Source organism: Staurois parvus, unplaced genomic scaffold (assembly GCF_062004578.1).
Source record: "Staurois parvus isolate SC_StPar_1 unplaced genomic scaffold, SC_StPar_1.0 ptg000282l, whole genome shotgun sequence".
NCBI lineage: Eukaryota > Metazoa > Chordata > Amphibia > Anura > Ranidae > Staurois > Staurois parvus.
In genome coordinates, this window is record NW_028318078.1 from 8,382,630 (window position 1) to 8,395,547 (window position 12,918).

A 12,918-nucleotide genomic window follows, 5' to 3' on the forward strand; every position below is an offset into this window, starting at 1 on the left:
ACTAATTTTTCGGATGCATTTGTTAATAGACCTATTCATTTTTGGAATTTCTTTTGTATCTTTGGTATTTGTTTAATTTCATTCAGAAAAGCCCTGGTTGTTAAGGAGCGGCTGGCAAGGCGGCTGCCACTACCTTGAAAACCATGACTCATTTGCTGGCAATGGGATTCCCCACTGTCAACAGAATGTAAACAAAAGAAGTACCGGTTAATTTTTTTAAATTTTTTTTTAAAGGCGTGCCCCCCCCATTCCTGAAGGGTCTGGTATGATTTTTGAGGGGAACCCCACGTTGAAGTTAAAAAATTAAAAATAAAAATGGCACAGAGTTCTTCCCAAAATCCATACCAGACCTTTAGGTCTGCTATGGATTTTAAGATGAACCACATGCCAAAAAAAAAATAAAATGGTGAGGGGGCTCCCAAAAATTCATACCAGACCCTTATCTGAGAATGCAGACCAGCAGGCCAAGAAAGGGGGGGAGACATTTGAACTCCCCTCCCGAACCATAGCAAGTCACATGCCCTCAATATTAGAGAGGGTGCCATGGGAGACGGGGCCCGTCCTCCAAAGCACCTTGTTCCCATGTTGATGGGGACAAAGGCCTCTTCCCCACAAACATGGGCAGTGGTTGTGGGGTTCTGGGGGGCTTATTTGAGTTTGGAAGACCCCTTTCAAAAAGGGGATACCAAGATCCTGCTTTCCCATGTGAATGAGTATGGGTACATAGTACCCCTATATTCATTCAGCAACAAAAGTGTAAAAGTAAAAAAATACAAAACACAGTTTTTGACAAGTCCTTTATTAAAAAAAACCCAAAAAAATAAATGTCCCCCAAAGTAGATCCAACATCGATCACGATGAACGCCACCTGCATGAAAAAAATTGCCACCCACCAAACACATGTCCCGTCCAGAGACACACGCTGAATGACATGTAAACATGGGGTCAGGGTCACCCGGTGACGTCACCAGGTCACACTGCCCCCATATCTAACTGTAATTGGGCGAATGTCTCTTCACTGGTGCAGCTGTGCTAGCTAATCAGCTTTTAACTTAAGCGTGTTCAATTAAGCTTTGATAATAAAACCTAGAAGCTGATTGGTTTCTATGCAAAGTTGCACCAAATTTTGAACTTTCCAGTTTTAGTAAATAAACCCTTGTGAGTACCTTTGGAAGTACTGGCAAGCATTTTGGAAGAATCATAACAACCTCCCTTTTGTAACATCTTTGATAAAATTGTCCAGAGAGGCACCAAAAGGCATCTGCCACCAAGGGTATACACAACAAGCACTTGTGCATTGATGTTCCATAGACCAGCGTTTGAGCCTAAAGGTCCCATGCATGGTTACATTAAACACTAGAATGAGCAAAACAATTCGGTGGAGTAAACAAGTTGTCCAGATTATGGCAGTTATCATATGAAATATTATACAAAATAGAAGGTTGTGCAGCAAAACTTCACAATGAGGAAGCAGTGCAGGCTCGTTGAGGTGGGCGTGAGTGACATATTTTAAAAGAGGCGCTGCTCTCAAGTCCATCCATGAACCTGTGACACATGTAGTGTTGCAGCCAAAAGCTCCAAGTGTTAACCCCTATGGGGACATCAGCTTGAGACTTTTACCGTTAGCACAACCACTACACATGCTGGGCTCCAAAAGGACCCAGCTCTGTAACTTACCACAACAGAGGTCTGGAGGATGCCCTGCAACCCCCAAACATAGTCAGATCTGGAGAATTCCAGTGCGGAACCCATGGCATGATGGGAGTAAGAGGGCTTATATCTGCATGAATAACAGATTTGTTTGCTAGTGTCGAGTCCCAGAATGAATACTCTTTCTGTGTCCATTAATGAACAGGAAAGGAAACAGGATTTTTTATAGCAAATGATTGATTGAATGAATGAAGTAAATACACATTCACCTTTCATCATTCACTAAGTTAACATTCACTTTGCAAATAGAAAATTCACTTAGCTTAGTGAATGGTGTAAAGTTGTGCTAATTTCAGTCATCCAATCATGTTATAGCAAAAATCCTTTTTTAACATTTTCCTTATACATGACTGGTTTTTCTTTGAAAGGTGAATTTTCACATTGTTTTACCTCTTTCACTAAGATAAGTCAAAATCCACTTTGCAAAGTGAAAATTCACTTATAAGTAAATATGTACTACTCTTTTAGTAAATTCATCCAATACAACACAAATAAAATTAATTCAAATATATACACAGTAGCAATAGCCATGTGCAATATTAATAAACTACTGCTTAATAGGGGTATTTTTTCCTTTTCCATAGGCAGGTCCAGCTTCATATTTTTTTAACCTCATTGCAAATTTAACTGATTTCCTAAAAAATAAATACATTTTTTTATTATGTTAGTAATGTTTAAAAAGGAGTTACCAGCTTTGCGCATAGTTCCATCTTATGAAAAAATATTCAATTTGTGGGATTTCTCTACCTTCTACAAATTTATCTGCAATGAAAGCTCCTTCTTCCTTCTCTTTATCCTCTGGCTTTGTAACAACCATTGATGTTAAAGGAGTCACAAAATTAAACTTCAAAGAGAGATCAAGAGCCTTTGCTGTCAGGTTTTCTTTTTCTAAGGGATCAGCGTGAATTCTAGAAATTTAAAAAGAAATATGTAAATGTTAAAAAAAAGAATATATTTACTTATTTTATAAAATAACTTGTCTGCCAACTTGTTTAAATATAAAGAGGCCAAACCCCACATGTCAGCTAAAACAATATTAGTTCTGAGTATTGTATGTATGAAGGAGGGCTGGTAAGGAGGGAGAAATTGTCCAGCACTACCTGTATAATCATTTTTACAAATGAAGGCCACGCACTGAATGCACATATGCATATGCAAACTGTATATTAGTAATGTTAGTAAGAGTGGATGCTTAAAAAATAAGCAGTTGCTAAAACACATCTACCATTCTTACAGTATAAATGGCCATACAGTTTCAGATTTTTTTTAATAAACATTTGTACGAACGTTTTTAAATAATTTGTACAAAAATGTTTGGCACATTTGCACTACGAATAGACTGTACTAAATTTGTGGCTGGCTAGCCACTTCAGCTCTGGAAGGTTGACCAGGCCATGTTTTGCTATTCGGCACTGCGCTACTTTAACTGGTAATTGTGCGGTCATGCAGTGCTGTACCCAAACGGAATGTATCAATCAAGGGGATAAATGTGTGCCTAACAATGTGTAATGTGTGCTGCTTGTACTAACAGATCTCTTTGTTTCTTATTCCTGCTTTGCAGGAATAAGAAACAGAGAGATTGTTTCCCCCGTACAGAGCCCTGTGTTTATTGTCAACAAACTGCTCTTGGCTGTGATTGGACACAGCTGATCAGCAGGTCCTGTCCATGAATCATTGGCTGGGCCTTGCTGACAGACTCACGCTGTGTACAATCACAGCGAGTGTCAGTGTGGAGGGAGAGGATGTGCCTGCATGTGCCCTTTACTCTAAAGCAGGCAGCAATGTACTAGTATGTTGCTGTGCCTGCACAAGCTGTCCATCTACAGTGCATTGGGGGCTGTCCTTAAGCGGTTAAAGCAGAAGTACAACCAAAGCTCTTTTGGCTGTACTTCTCCTGTAGATCAGTTTGTTCTGCACTCTTGTGAACCGGTTTCAGCTGACAGCAGGCTGAAGCCGACTGTCCATTGACATCACTCATCCAATCCAGGCTGGGGAAAGATCCCAACTTTAAAGTTGGGATCCACCCCAACGTCTGGAGTGGCACCTGACTCAACCTCTCAGCGGCTCCCTGCCCCTCCACAGACCAGCGTTCTGGTGAGAACAGGGGGCAGAGTAGAGAACGGTGACTGACAGTCAACACTCTCTGTTTAGAGCAGCTGTGAAGCATGTGATCGCTGAGTTCTCACACTTAGGACTGGTGGTGGACAGATGCAGCATCAGACTGATGCTGCATCCACCTAGATAAGTATAATTGGGGGAAAAAGAAAGCCCATGCTTTTCTTTTAGGCAAATATATGCTATAAAACAATTAATAATGAACAATACCTTCATGGATGTATTTTTGTCCTTATATAAATCTTCCAATGGCAATGCTGCTGAAGGTATATCTTTAAACCACACCCATATGGTCACCTCACTTTAAGCTAACCACACTCACTTTCACTGGTGCACTACACTCACCACATTCTGCCTGTTTAAAAAGTGTCCCTCTTTGTCAAGTTCAAACGATGGGAAGTATGCAGGTAGTCCTAACTGTCATTTGATGGACAACTGGCTCTGCCTGTAAATTACATCACTGGCCAAATATGCAGTGAGCAATTACAGTATCTGCCAAGATGAATGAACTCCTACTCATGCACAGGAGTAATGTCATCTCAGGTCAGTTAATCAAAAACACTGAAGATCAAAACCAGAGGAAGACTGTCTGAAGATGCGGCCAGCAGGGAGCTCCTGGACACCACATCGCTTGCTTGTAGGTGAGTTTAGATCCACTTTAAATGGTTTGTCTCAACCATGTAACTGCCACTTTTACTTTCTGCCACATAGTTTGGTCTGTTAAAAGAAATTGAAAAATAACAGACTGGCTGGATCACCAGGTGAAAATAAAGGGGGGAAAGGGCCTAAAAAAATGAAAGCATTTATGCAGCCACTAATCTAAGAAATGGTAAACTGCAATATATTACGTTTCTGTTTTTGGCTTTTAGTACCATTTTAAATCACAACCAAAAAAGGAAATTTTTTTCATTTGTTTGTTAGCCACCTTTTCCACATTTATATGGTATGAGTCCAAAATTAGTATATTGGTAGTCTGCAAAGTAAGATTTAGTGTATATAAAGTGCACAGTGCAATCCGTGTTTGCACTTTAGCATTTCTATCCTCTGAATATGTGTTGTCACTACCATTTTCAACAGGAACTTCAAAAATGCAGATTTCACAGTAAGGGCTGATTCACATCAGCAGCAGCACTGAATGAGCAGCTGCTGGTGTGTGCTGGTGGGACAAAGTGTTCAACCGCTGATCCTGGCTCATCGGACTGGTTTTTTTTTTTTTGCCTTTTCTCATTAAAATTTTATTGAAATGTCACAAATAACATTTAACTATGTTCTACTCTTACAACGACGTTGGTTTCTGCCGAAGTCCGCTGCACTTAAAAAAGCACTGCATGCGGTACTATTTTCAGCGCACACAACTGTAGTGGTGTGACCTGACAACACTGGAAACAAGGCAAATTACATTTACTTTTTGTTGGGATTGTCTTGGGCAATGCTGCACAGCACATCCCAACACAAAGGGTAGAGTGACCCCCAAGACTTCCTGGCCCTAGCTTGCAGTCTCTGAAAAGTGTGCACTTATTAGGTTGCACACTGTGCACTGATGCATTTTGTCAAGCTTTCCATTTTTCTTCAAAGGCTATGTGCACTGCTTTAATTCACTGAGAGATCCTACTTCTAAACTTAACCTGTCAAGCTACAGTATGTCATGGTGTCAAGTAGCAAACAGTTAAATATTTCTGGATGCACAGCTGTGTCATGTTCACTATATTAAACTTTTATTACACTGACAAACCTTTTCTCTAGCAGTTGTTGTATGGTGACATAGGCCCATAGTCTCTCTATAAAGTCACCAAATATATATTGCAGATTTTTGTCGACTTCATCCTTCCCTTGAAGGTCAATATTTTCACTATATTTCAATGATTGGCCTGCCTGTGTACACAACAAAATTTTTGTTATCTATACATGCAATTATTGTTCTATTATTAAAATTTTATTTCAAGTGTTTTGTCATTTATAAAGTACGCTTATAGAAATGTCACACATTTTTACATATTCATTTTTAAAGCTAAACTTTAGTCAGATATTTAAAAACACCAATTAATGTTTTTTGTAGTCATTAAAAAGGATAAAATGTACAGTATTTCTAAACGCAGCTAGTGTAGGTACCTGACTCTGTCTTGATGCAAGTCACTTGTAAAGCTCTGTATACTATAACAAAAATGAGAAAACGGGAGGTCAGCTTTCTAGGCCAGTCAGGCTCTGCAACATGCGCATGTGCTGACAAAGAACACACTGACAAAAAGAGACACCAGATGGATGAGCTCAGTGTGCTATTGCTCCTTCTTTGCCCAAAACAAGATAGGAGTAGGGGTGATCAAACTGTATTATATGACTGCAGTAGAGAAAAGTGAGGTCCCTAACCTGAATGAGTAATCTAGCAGGACTGTGTAAATTTCAGGAAAATACAGACTTGCACATAAACCAGTTCAGTATATCCATAACTGTGTATCTGGCTATTTGCTTAGATTTCCCCAATTGAAAAGTGTTCCCGGATGTGCCCGTTTTTAAAAATGAGTCCTTGGGCCTGGTTGCCCTGTGACTATCTCAGTGACAGATGGTTCTGCCACCCAACGATCCAACACCACTGGTTGCTATGAAGCAGGTGGCCAGGCTCCATGGAAATGGATGACACTATGCGGCCAAGCTGCATGACATCATTAGTTGCTATTGTGGTGTCGACAAACCATGTATACAAGCACTGCAAGCTGATTCCGAAAATGCAACATCTCTTGTCTGGTGTCTTGGGCAATCAGAATGCCTGCCAAGTTCATTTTCCCTGTGTTGCCCGGTGAGAAACACTGGACAGCAAGTCAGTATGTTATGCACACTGTTTACTGTACAGAGTTGCTGCAATAAGGGTGCGAGCTAAGGAGGATCAGGTGAGCCTTGGATGGAGGGTTTGCATAGGTGAGATCTGTGGATGGGGGAGAGGGGTTGTTACATACAGCTGCAAGAAAAAGTATGTGAACCCCTTGGGATTACGTGGAGTTTTGCATGAATTGGGCATAAAATGTGCTCTGAACGTCATCTAAGAAGAACACAGTCTGCTGAACATAATACTACACAAACATTAGATGTTGCCATGGTTTAATTGCACATAACATGTAAACATTGACAGTGCAGGGAGGAAAAATTATGTGAGGCCCTAGCTTAATGACTTCTCCCAGAGCTAATTGGAGCCAGGAGTGAGCCAACCTTGACTCCAATCAGTGTGATGATATTGGATTTGTTGCTGACAGCTGTCCTGCTCTTAAAAAACACACACCTGTTTTGGGTTTACTGCTTTAAAGAAGCACTGTCTGATGTGAACCATGCCTCGCCAAAAAGAGCTCTCAGAAGACCTACCATCAAGAATTGGTGACTTGCATGAAGCTGGAAAGGGTTACAAAAGTATCTCCAAAAGCCTTGATGTTCATGTGTCCATGGTAAGACAGACTGTCTACAAATGGAGAAAGTTTAGCACTGTTGCTACTCTCCCTAGGCGTGGTCGTTCTGTAAAAATGACTGCAAGAGCACAGCGCAGAATGCTGCATGAGGTAAAGAAGAATCCCAGAGTGTCAGCTAAAGACCTACAGAAATCTCTGGCACATGCTAACATTTTTGTTGACACATCGACAATAAGGAAAACATTAAACAAGAATGGAATGGAGTACATGAGAGGACACCACGGAGGAAGCCATTGCTGTCCAAAAAGAATATTGCAGCACGTTTGAAGTTTACAAAAGAGCACCTGGATGTTCCACAGCACTACTGGCAAAATATACTGTGGACACATGAAACAAAGATTAAGTTGATTGGGAAGTTGGTTGTGTGGAGAAAAAAAAGGCACAGCACACCAACATCAAAACCTCATCCCCACTGTAAAACATGGCGAAGGGAGCATCATGGTTTGGGGCTGCTTTGCTGCCTCAGGGCCTGGACGGATTGTTGTCATTGATGGGAAAATGAATTCCAGAGTTTATCAAGACATTTTGCAGGAGAACGTACGACCATCTGTCCGCCAACTGAAGCTCCGCAGAGGATGGGTGATGCAACAGGACAATGACCCAAAGCATACAAGTAATTCAACAAAACAATGGCTGCAACAGCACAGAATACGCCTTCTGGAGTGGCCCAGTCAGAGTCTGGGGGTTCTGATTAAGGTGGTAATTAAACTCACTTGGTGCCCTATCTGCAGTAAATTTGTGCCAGAACCTGTGTAATTAATATGTGTTCGGATTTAAAGGGATGAGGTGGCAACCCTATTCCCATCACTCATGTTGCTAGAAATGGCTTGTAACAGGTGGCGGCTGTAACAACTTCCAGCTGGGAACCAGTATTAACGCAAGGTTAAAGCATATATTGCCAGCACCCTGTGGATCTTCAAAATAGTGTCCCAAAAGTTTTTTTAAAACAATTACATAACAGCAACTTGCAACGTTTTGGGGTCACACAGGACCCTTTATCCGGCAGTGGCTTTTGTATCATGTAAACAGTTTCTGTCAGGCTTTGCATCTACACAAGTGGTCTCCTTGTGCGTTTCATTTATGCATACAGTCTCCGACAGACTTTCCACCCAAGCAAGCAGTCTCTGACAGGCTTTCCATTCAGTCTGTCGGTCCCTAGCAATATTTGAATGATAACAACTGATTACCTGTAGGCATTTGTCTGTTGTACAAATATTGACTAAACTGATGCTGTGGGGAGCCTCTTGAAAATTTGATACCTTTGACCAGCAATATTTTTTGAAAGGAATAGGAGCCTTTTAGCACCACGTGACTGTGAAAACAGCATTGTGATATGTGTAGCTCCCCAAAGATCAAAGAGACAAAGCGCATAATTACTAAAACAGAATCTGCAGCAGCTGTACATAGAAACAGTATCTAACTCCAGCTTTTTAAGCTTTAGCTGAAAGTTAAGCTTTGAAAATGAAAGCTAGAAGTTGATTGGTTGCCATGCACAGCTACTCCAGTCTTAGGTAATTTGTCTCAATGAGCTGTGAAGAAAAGTGGAAAATTGTATACTCATGTCACGTTCCCCCTTCTCACTCCCTCGCCTCCCCCCTCCCTTCCCCCTTTACATGTCCCTGCGCCCGCACATAGCCCACACAAAGTGGTGTGCCGGGCGCCAGGGATCTGCCCCCTGCAGTGCGGTTTGCCGTGAGTGTCCCTGCAAGCTGCCTGCTGCTGAGTGTCTGCAAGCTGCCTGCTGCTGAGTGTCCCTGCAAGCCGCCTGCTGCTGAGTGTCCCTGCAAGCTGCCTGCTGCTGAGTGTCCCTGCAAGCCGCCTGCCATGAGTGTCCCTGCAAGCCACCTGCCATGAGTGTCCCTGCAAGCCGCCTGCTGCTCAGTGCAAGCCACCTGCTGCCGAGTGTCCCTGGAAGCCGCCTGCTGCTGAGTGTCCCTGCAAGCTGCCTACTGTGAGTGTCCCTGGAAGCCGCCTGCTGCCAAGTGTCCCTGGAAGCCGCCTGCTGCTGAGTGTCTACAAGCCGCCTACCGTGAGTGTCCCTGGAAGCCGCCTGCTGCTGAGTGTCCCTGGAAGCCACCTGCCGCTGAGTGTCCCTGGAAGCCACCTGCCGCTGAGTGTCCCTGGAAGCCACCTGCTGCTGATTGCCCCTTGTCTGTCTGAACTGCCCTCTGCTGTGCCCAGACTCTCTTTGCCCCCACTGCCCCCTGCTGTGTGCCCGGATTATCTTTGCCTGTACTGCCCCCCTGGTGTGTGCCCGGATCACCCATTATCTGCCTGAACTGTTCCTCTGTTGTGTGCCCCTGACTTAACCCTTGTTGCCCCGATCAAGTGTCCCAAATCCCTCAATAAAAACCTTGTGTGCCCACTGCTCTCCATGTGCGTTCTGTCCCGCCTACACCTCCGTCACAACTTACCTTTCCAAAATTGTTCCTTTGCTGGTGCATCTTCATGGCAGCATGGACTGGGTTGTGACTCCACCCCTGCAACCTGATGCTATAAATTCTTGGCTGCAGCATTCTCTGCAGCTAACAGGTGGGTACCTGTAGAATGCCAGGAAGATGCACAAGGAAAGGAAAATAACGGAAAGGTCAGTATAGAATTTTCCATTTTCCTAAGCACCATGGAAGCATACAATGGGAAATAACTTGCCAGTCAGATGGGTGCAAGAAGAACTCAAATTTATTAACAGGAACCAGCATGACCAGCTTGTATAACAGATCTGCCAAATTCTTCTGTTAGCTGAGTCGGATACACCCGGTAGTGCAAAATGAACATGTTTGTGAAAGACCAAATTGCAGCCTTACAGATTGTTTCCAGGGAAACTCTGCAGTATGCTAGAATGCATTGTAAGAAGGGCCTTTTTATGGTCTCGGCTTTTTTTCTGACCGAATCAGAACCAACTTTCCTCCAATCACTTTGGAGATGGCCGAGTTAAGTTTTGAGCTGAACAGGTTAACGCCATTGTAAAATATTTTGCCCCAATTAGTCTTCAATGCTGCCTCCTCCACCCAGGGCTTCAACTATAGATCCCTTCTAGCCACGACTGAAGAAAGTATCACTTTCATGGATGATCTATTCGCGTCTACAGGTGCCACAAAGTCTCTGGCCAATTTAAGCCCCTGAAGAACTGAAATTATCTTCTCCTGATCTGCTCCTTCCACTAGAGATTTCTCAATATTGGATGTCCAACTATAAACTGCTTTTACTACTGCCACCAAGGCAATGGCCAGTCCACAGGCACTGCCTGCCGCTGTGTATGAGCATTTCAGATCAAGATCTAGCTTGCGGTCTAATACATCTCTGAATGTTACCACGTCTTCCATTGAAAAAGTTACATGTCTGGCTAAATGCATCAAGGATGATTCAATGACTGGCGCTGAGATTAACCCTAAGATTGTGCTGAGCCCCAAGATTGACTTTCTTATGACTCCCTGATCAAATCCATTATCTCTCTAACAACTGCCTCCTTTTCTTTAGTTGCTTCCTCAAGGCATGAACAACAAGCTAGTTTGTGTGAAAGCGCTGGCACCCTGCATACCCAACAAGCGTTATTCCCAGGACGGGCGTGGTGACCACGAGATGAAGGGTGGTGACTAGGCAATGGTGATCTTGCCCATGGCAAGCAGCAGTGGCGGGAGGAGGACCTAGAACAACTTCTAGACAGTCTATGCCTGGATAATGCATAGCTTAATCGTTCTCCTCATCTTGGCATAGAGGACCTTGATTACCTTGAAAGGCTGACAAATGATGGCAGCATTATTAACAAGGCTCTTTTTTTTTTAATATCTTCAGTACTTACTACACCCCTTTCGGATGGTCTGCTTGGGCAGTGGTCTCTATAGACAGTACGATAGGGACACCCCCAGAGGAATGACATACTTGTTAGTCCATAGACTTAAATGCAGAGTACCAGAAGAAAGGAGTGCAGCAAGGTATATCCTGGTAGAGGAGTAGTGTCCCAAACTCTGTGTATAGTGCAGTCAATCCCTGAAACCAGAAATTGCTTTTAAAAATGCAGCCAAAGCAGCAGAAGTGATGTCATCACTGCGCATGCCCAGGCACGATTGTGGACTCCAGCACCATCTTGGAAACTGACAATGGAGATCCCTACTGATGTCACTTCTGGTTGCACATGCTCAGAAGCCTCAGTGTGTGGCCACCTTCTTGGAAGAGGGCACAGGAGCCAAGGGAGGACTACAGGTCACAGAAAAAACATGAAACGAGCAGCATAGAAAGGAAGGAGAAAAAAAGGAAAACCTTTGCAACAAGAAAGCTTCTAGCTCTAGCAATGCTGGCCAACCTTCGAGACCACCAGACTGGAGTTCCCTCCATCTAGCTCACTGAAAGACTGCAGAGGACAGGATTACAGGAGTACAAAAAGGAGAACGTGTGGTAAATTCCAGCTAAGAAATTATACCTAACTGGTCCTATCAGGTTTTGGTTGTAGAGCCATAACCCCATGATGCACCAGGAAATTATTATACATCATATAGTATATACACCACTTAGTCACACCATTTCCAATCCCATGCATATTTTTTTGCAGTTACTGGCCTTGTTTTTATTACCTTATAAATCGCTTCAAAGAGAGACATACCCTTGTAAAACAGCTCATTTGAATTTGCAATTATTTTATAAATGGCTGCCATAATATTTACTTACCCCATCTGCATTCACATCTACGGTAAATGCGTTCAAGTCATTATCAGTTATGCGTCCAGCTACAACTATTTCACTGCCATCAAAGTATTGTTTGAAGTTGCTCTGTGTGACATCAGCTATCGCATTTTCAGGATACTGCATCTGTACATCTATCAGTGTTGGGTTTGCAATTTCTTTATAAAATCCCTAAGAAAAACAAATAAAATGAGTGTGACATGACTCAGCACATGTTTTATATTCTGTTTCAGTATTTTTACTTGATTTTTTAGTGAATTCCACTACAGGCAAATTAAAAGCAGAGATTAGTTTGTTTAAATATATACTATTTAAAATGCATACAATGTAAGAAGAGTGTGCTAAAGCCAAAACTTTTGTTGCCCGTAACATAACATGACATAACATAACATAGCAGCTGTAATTTTCTCCTTCTGGCACCAAAGATTGGCTGACACCAACCATGGGGCTGTCTTTCTGCCGCTGACATCAATGATGGGGTACTATTCCTTCCACTGACACCAGCGATGGGGCACTATTCTTTCCACTGACACAAAAGATGGGGCAATATTCCTCCCACTAATACCAATGATGGGGCACTATGCATCCTCCTACTGACTACACACTTTATGTAACTTTTTTACTACCACTTGCCACCAAGTCTGAAGCATTTTTTGCTCCCACTGATACTGGGGCCATTCCCACTGACAACAGTTTAGCCCCCTAAAGTCTGAAGGATAGTAAACTGGCTCTTTGTTTAGTTTACAGACTCCTAATCTAGGGGAATGTCTCTGCAACTCTCCAGAGGCATTTTGTCTTTGCAAAACAAAAAGAAGTTGTTAATCCCTTTTTTCTCCTTCTACTCATTACAGAGTGGGGAAGGGATGGAATCTATGTTATGTTTAATGCCTTGTCCATACTGGGGAAATTACTCTTTTTTCTTATGCATTCACAAGGACATGAAGTGGGAATAACACTCCCCACAGAC

The 12,918-nt window shown here is 42.6% G+C and overlaps 1 protein-coding gene across 1 annotated transcript in view; it reads right to left on the reverse strand.

Moving 5' to 3' along the window:
- LOC149458639 (inter-alpha-trypsin inhibitor heavy chain H3-like) overlaps nt 1–12,918 on the reverse strand; it is a 263,380-nt gene that overhangs the window by 44,723 nt on the left and 205,739 nt on the right. The window contains exons 12-14 of the mRNA XM_089681994.1: nt 11,937–12,122; nt 5,558–5,697; nt 2,400–2,618 (exon numbers count right to left, since the gene is read on the reverse strand). Of these exons, the coding sequence (XP_089538120.1) occupies nt 2,400–2,618; nt 5,558–5,697; nt 11,937–12,122 (545 nt within the window). The remainder of the gene's footprint in view (nt 1–2,399; nt 2,619–5,557; nt 5,698–11,936; nt 12,123–12,918) is intronic.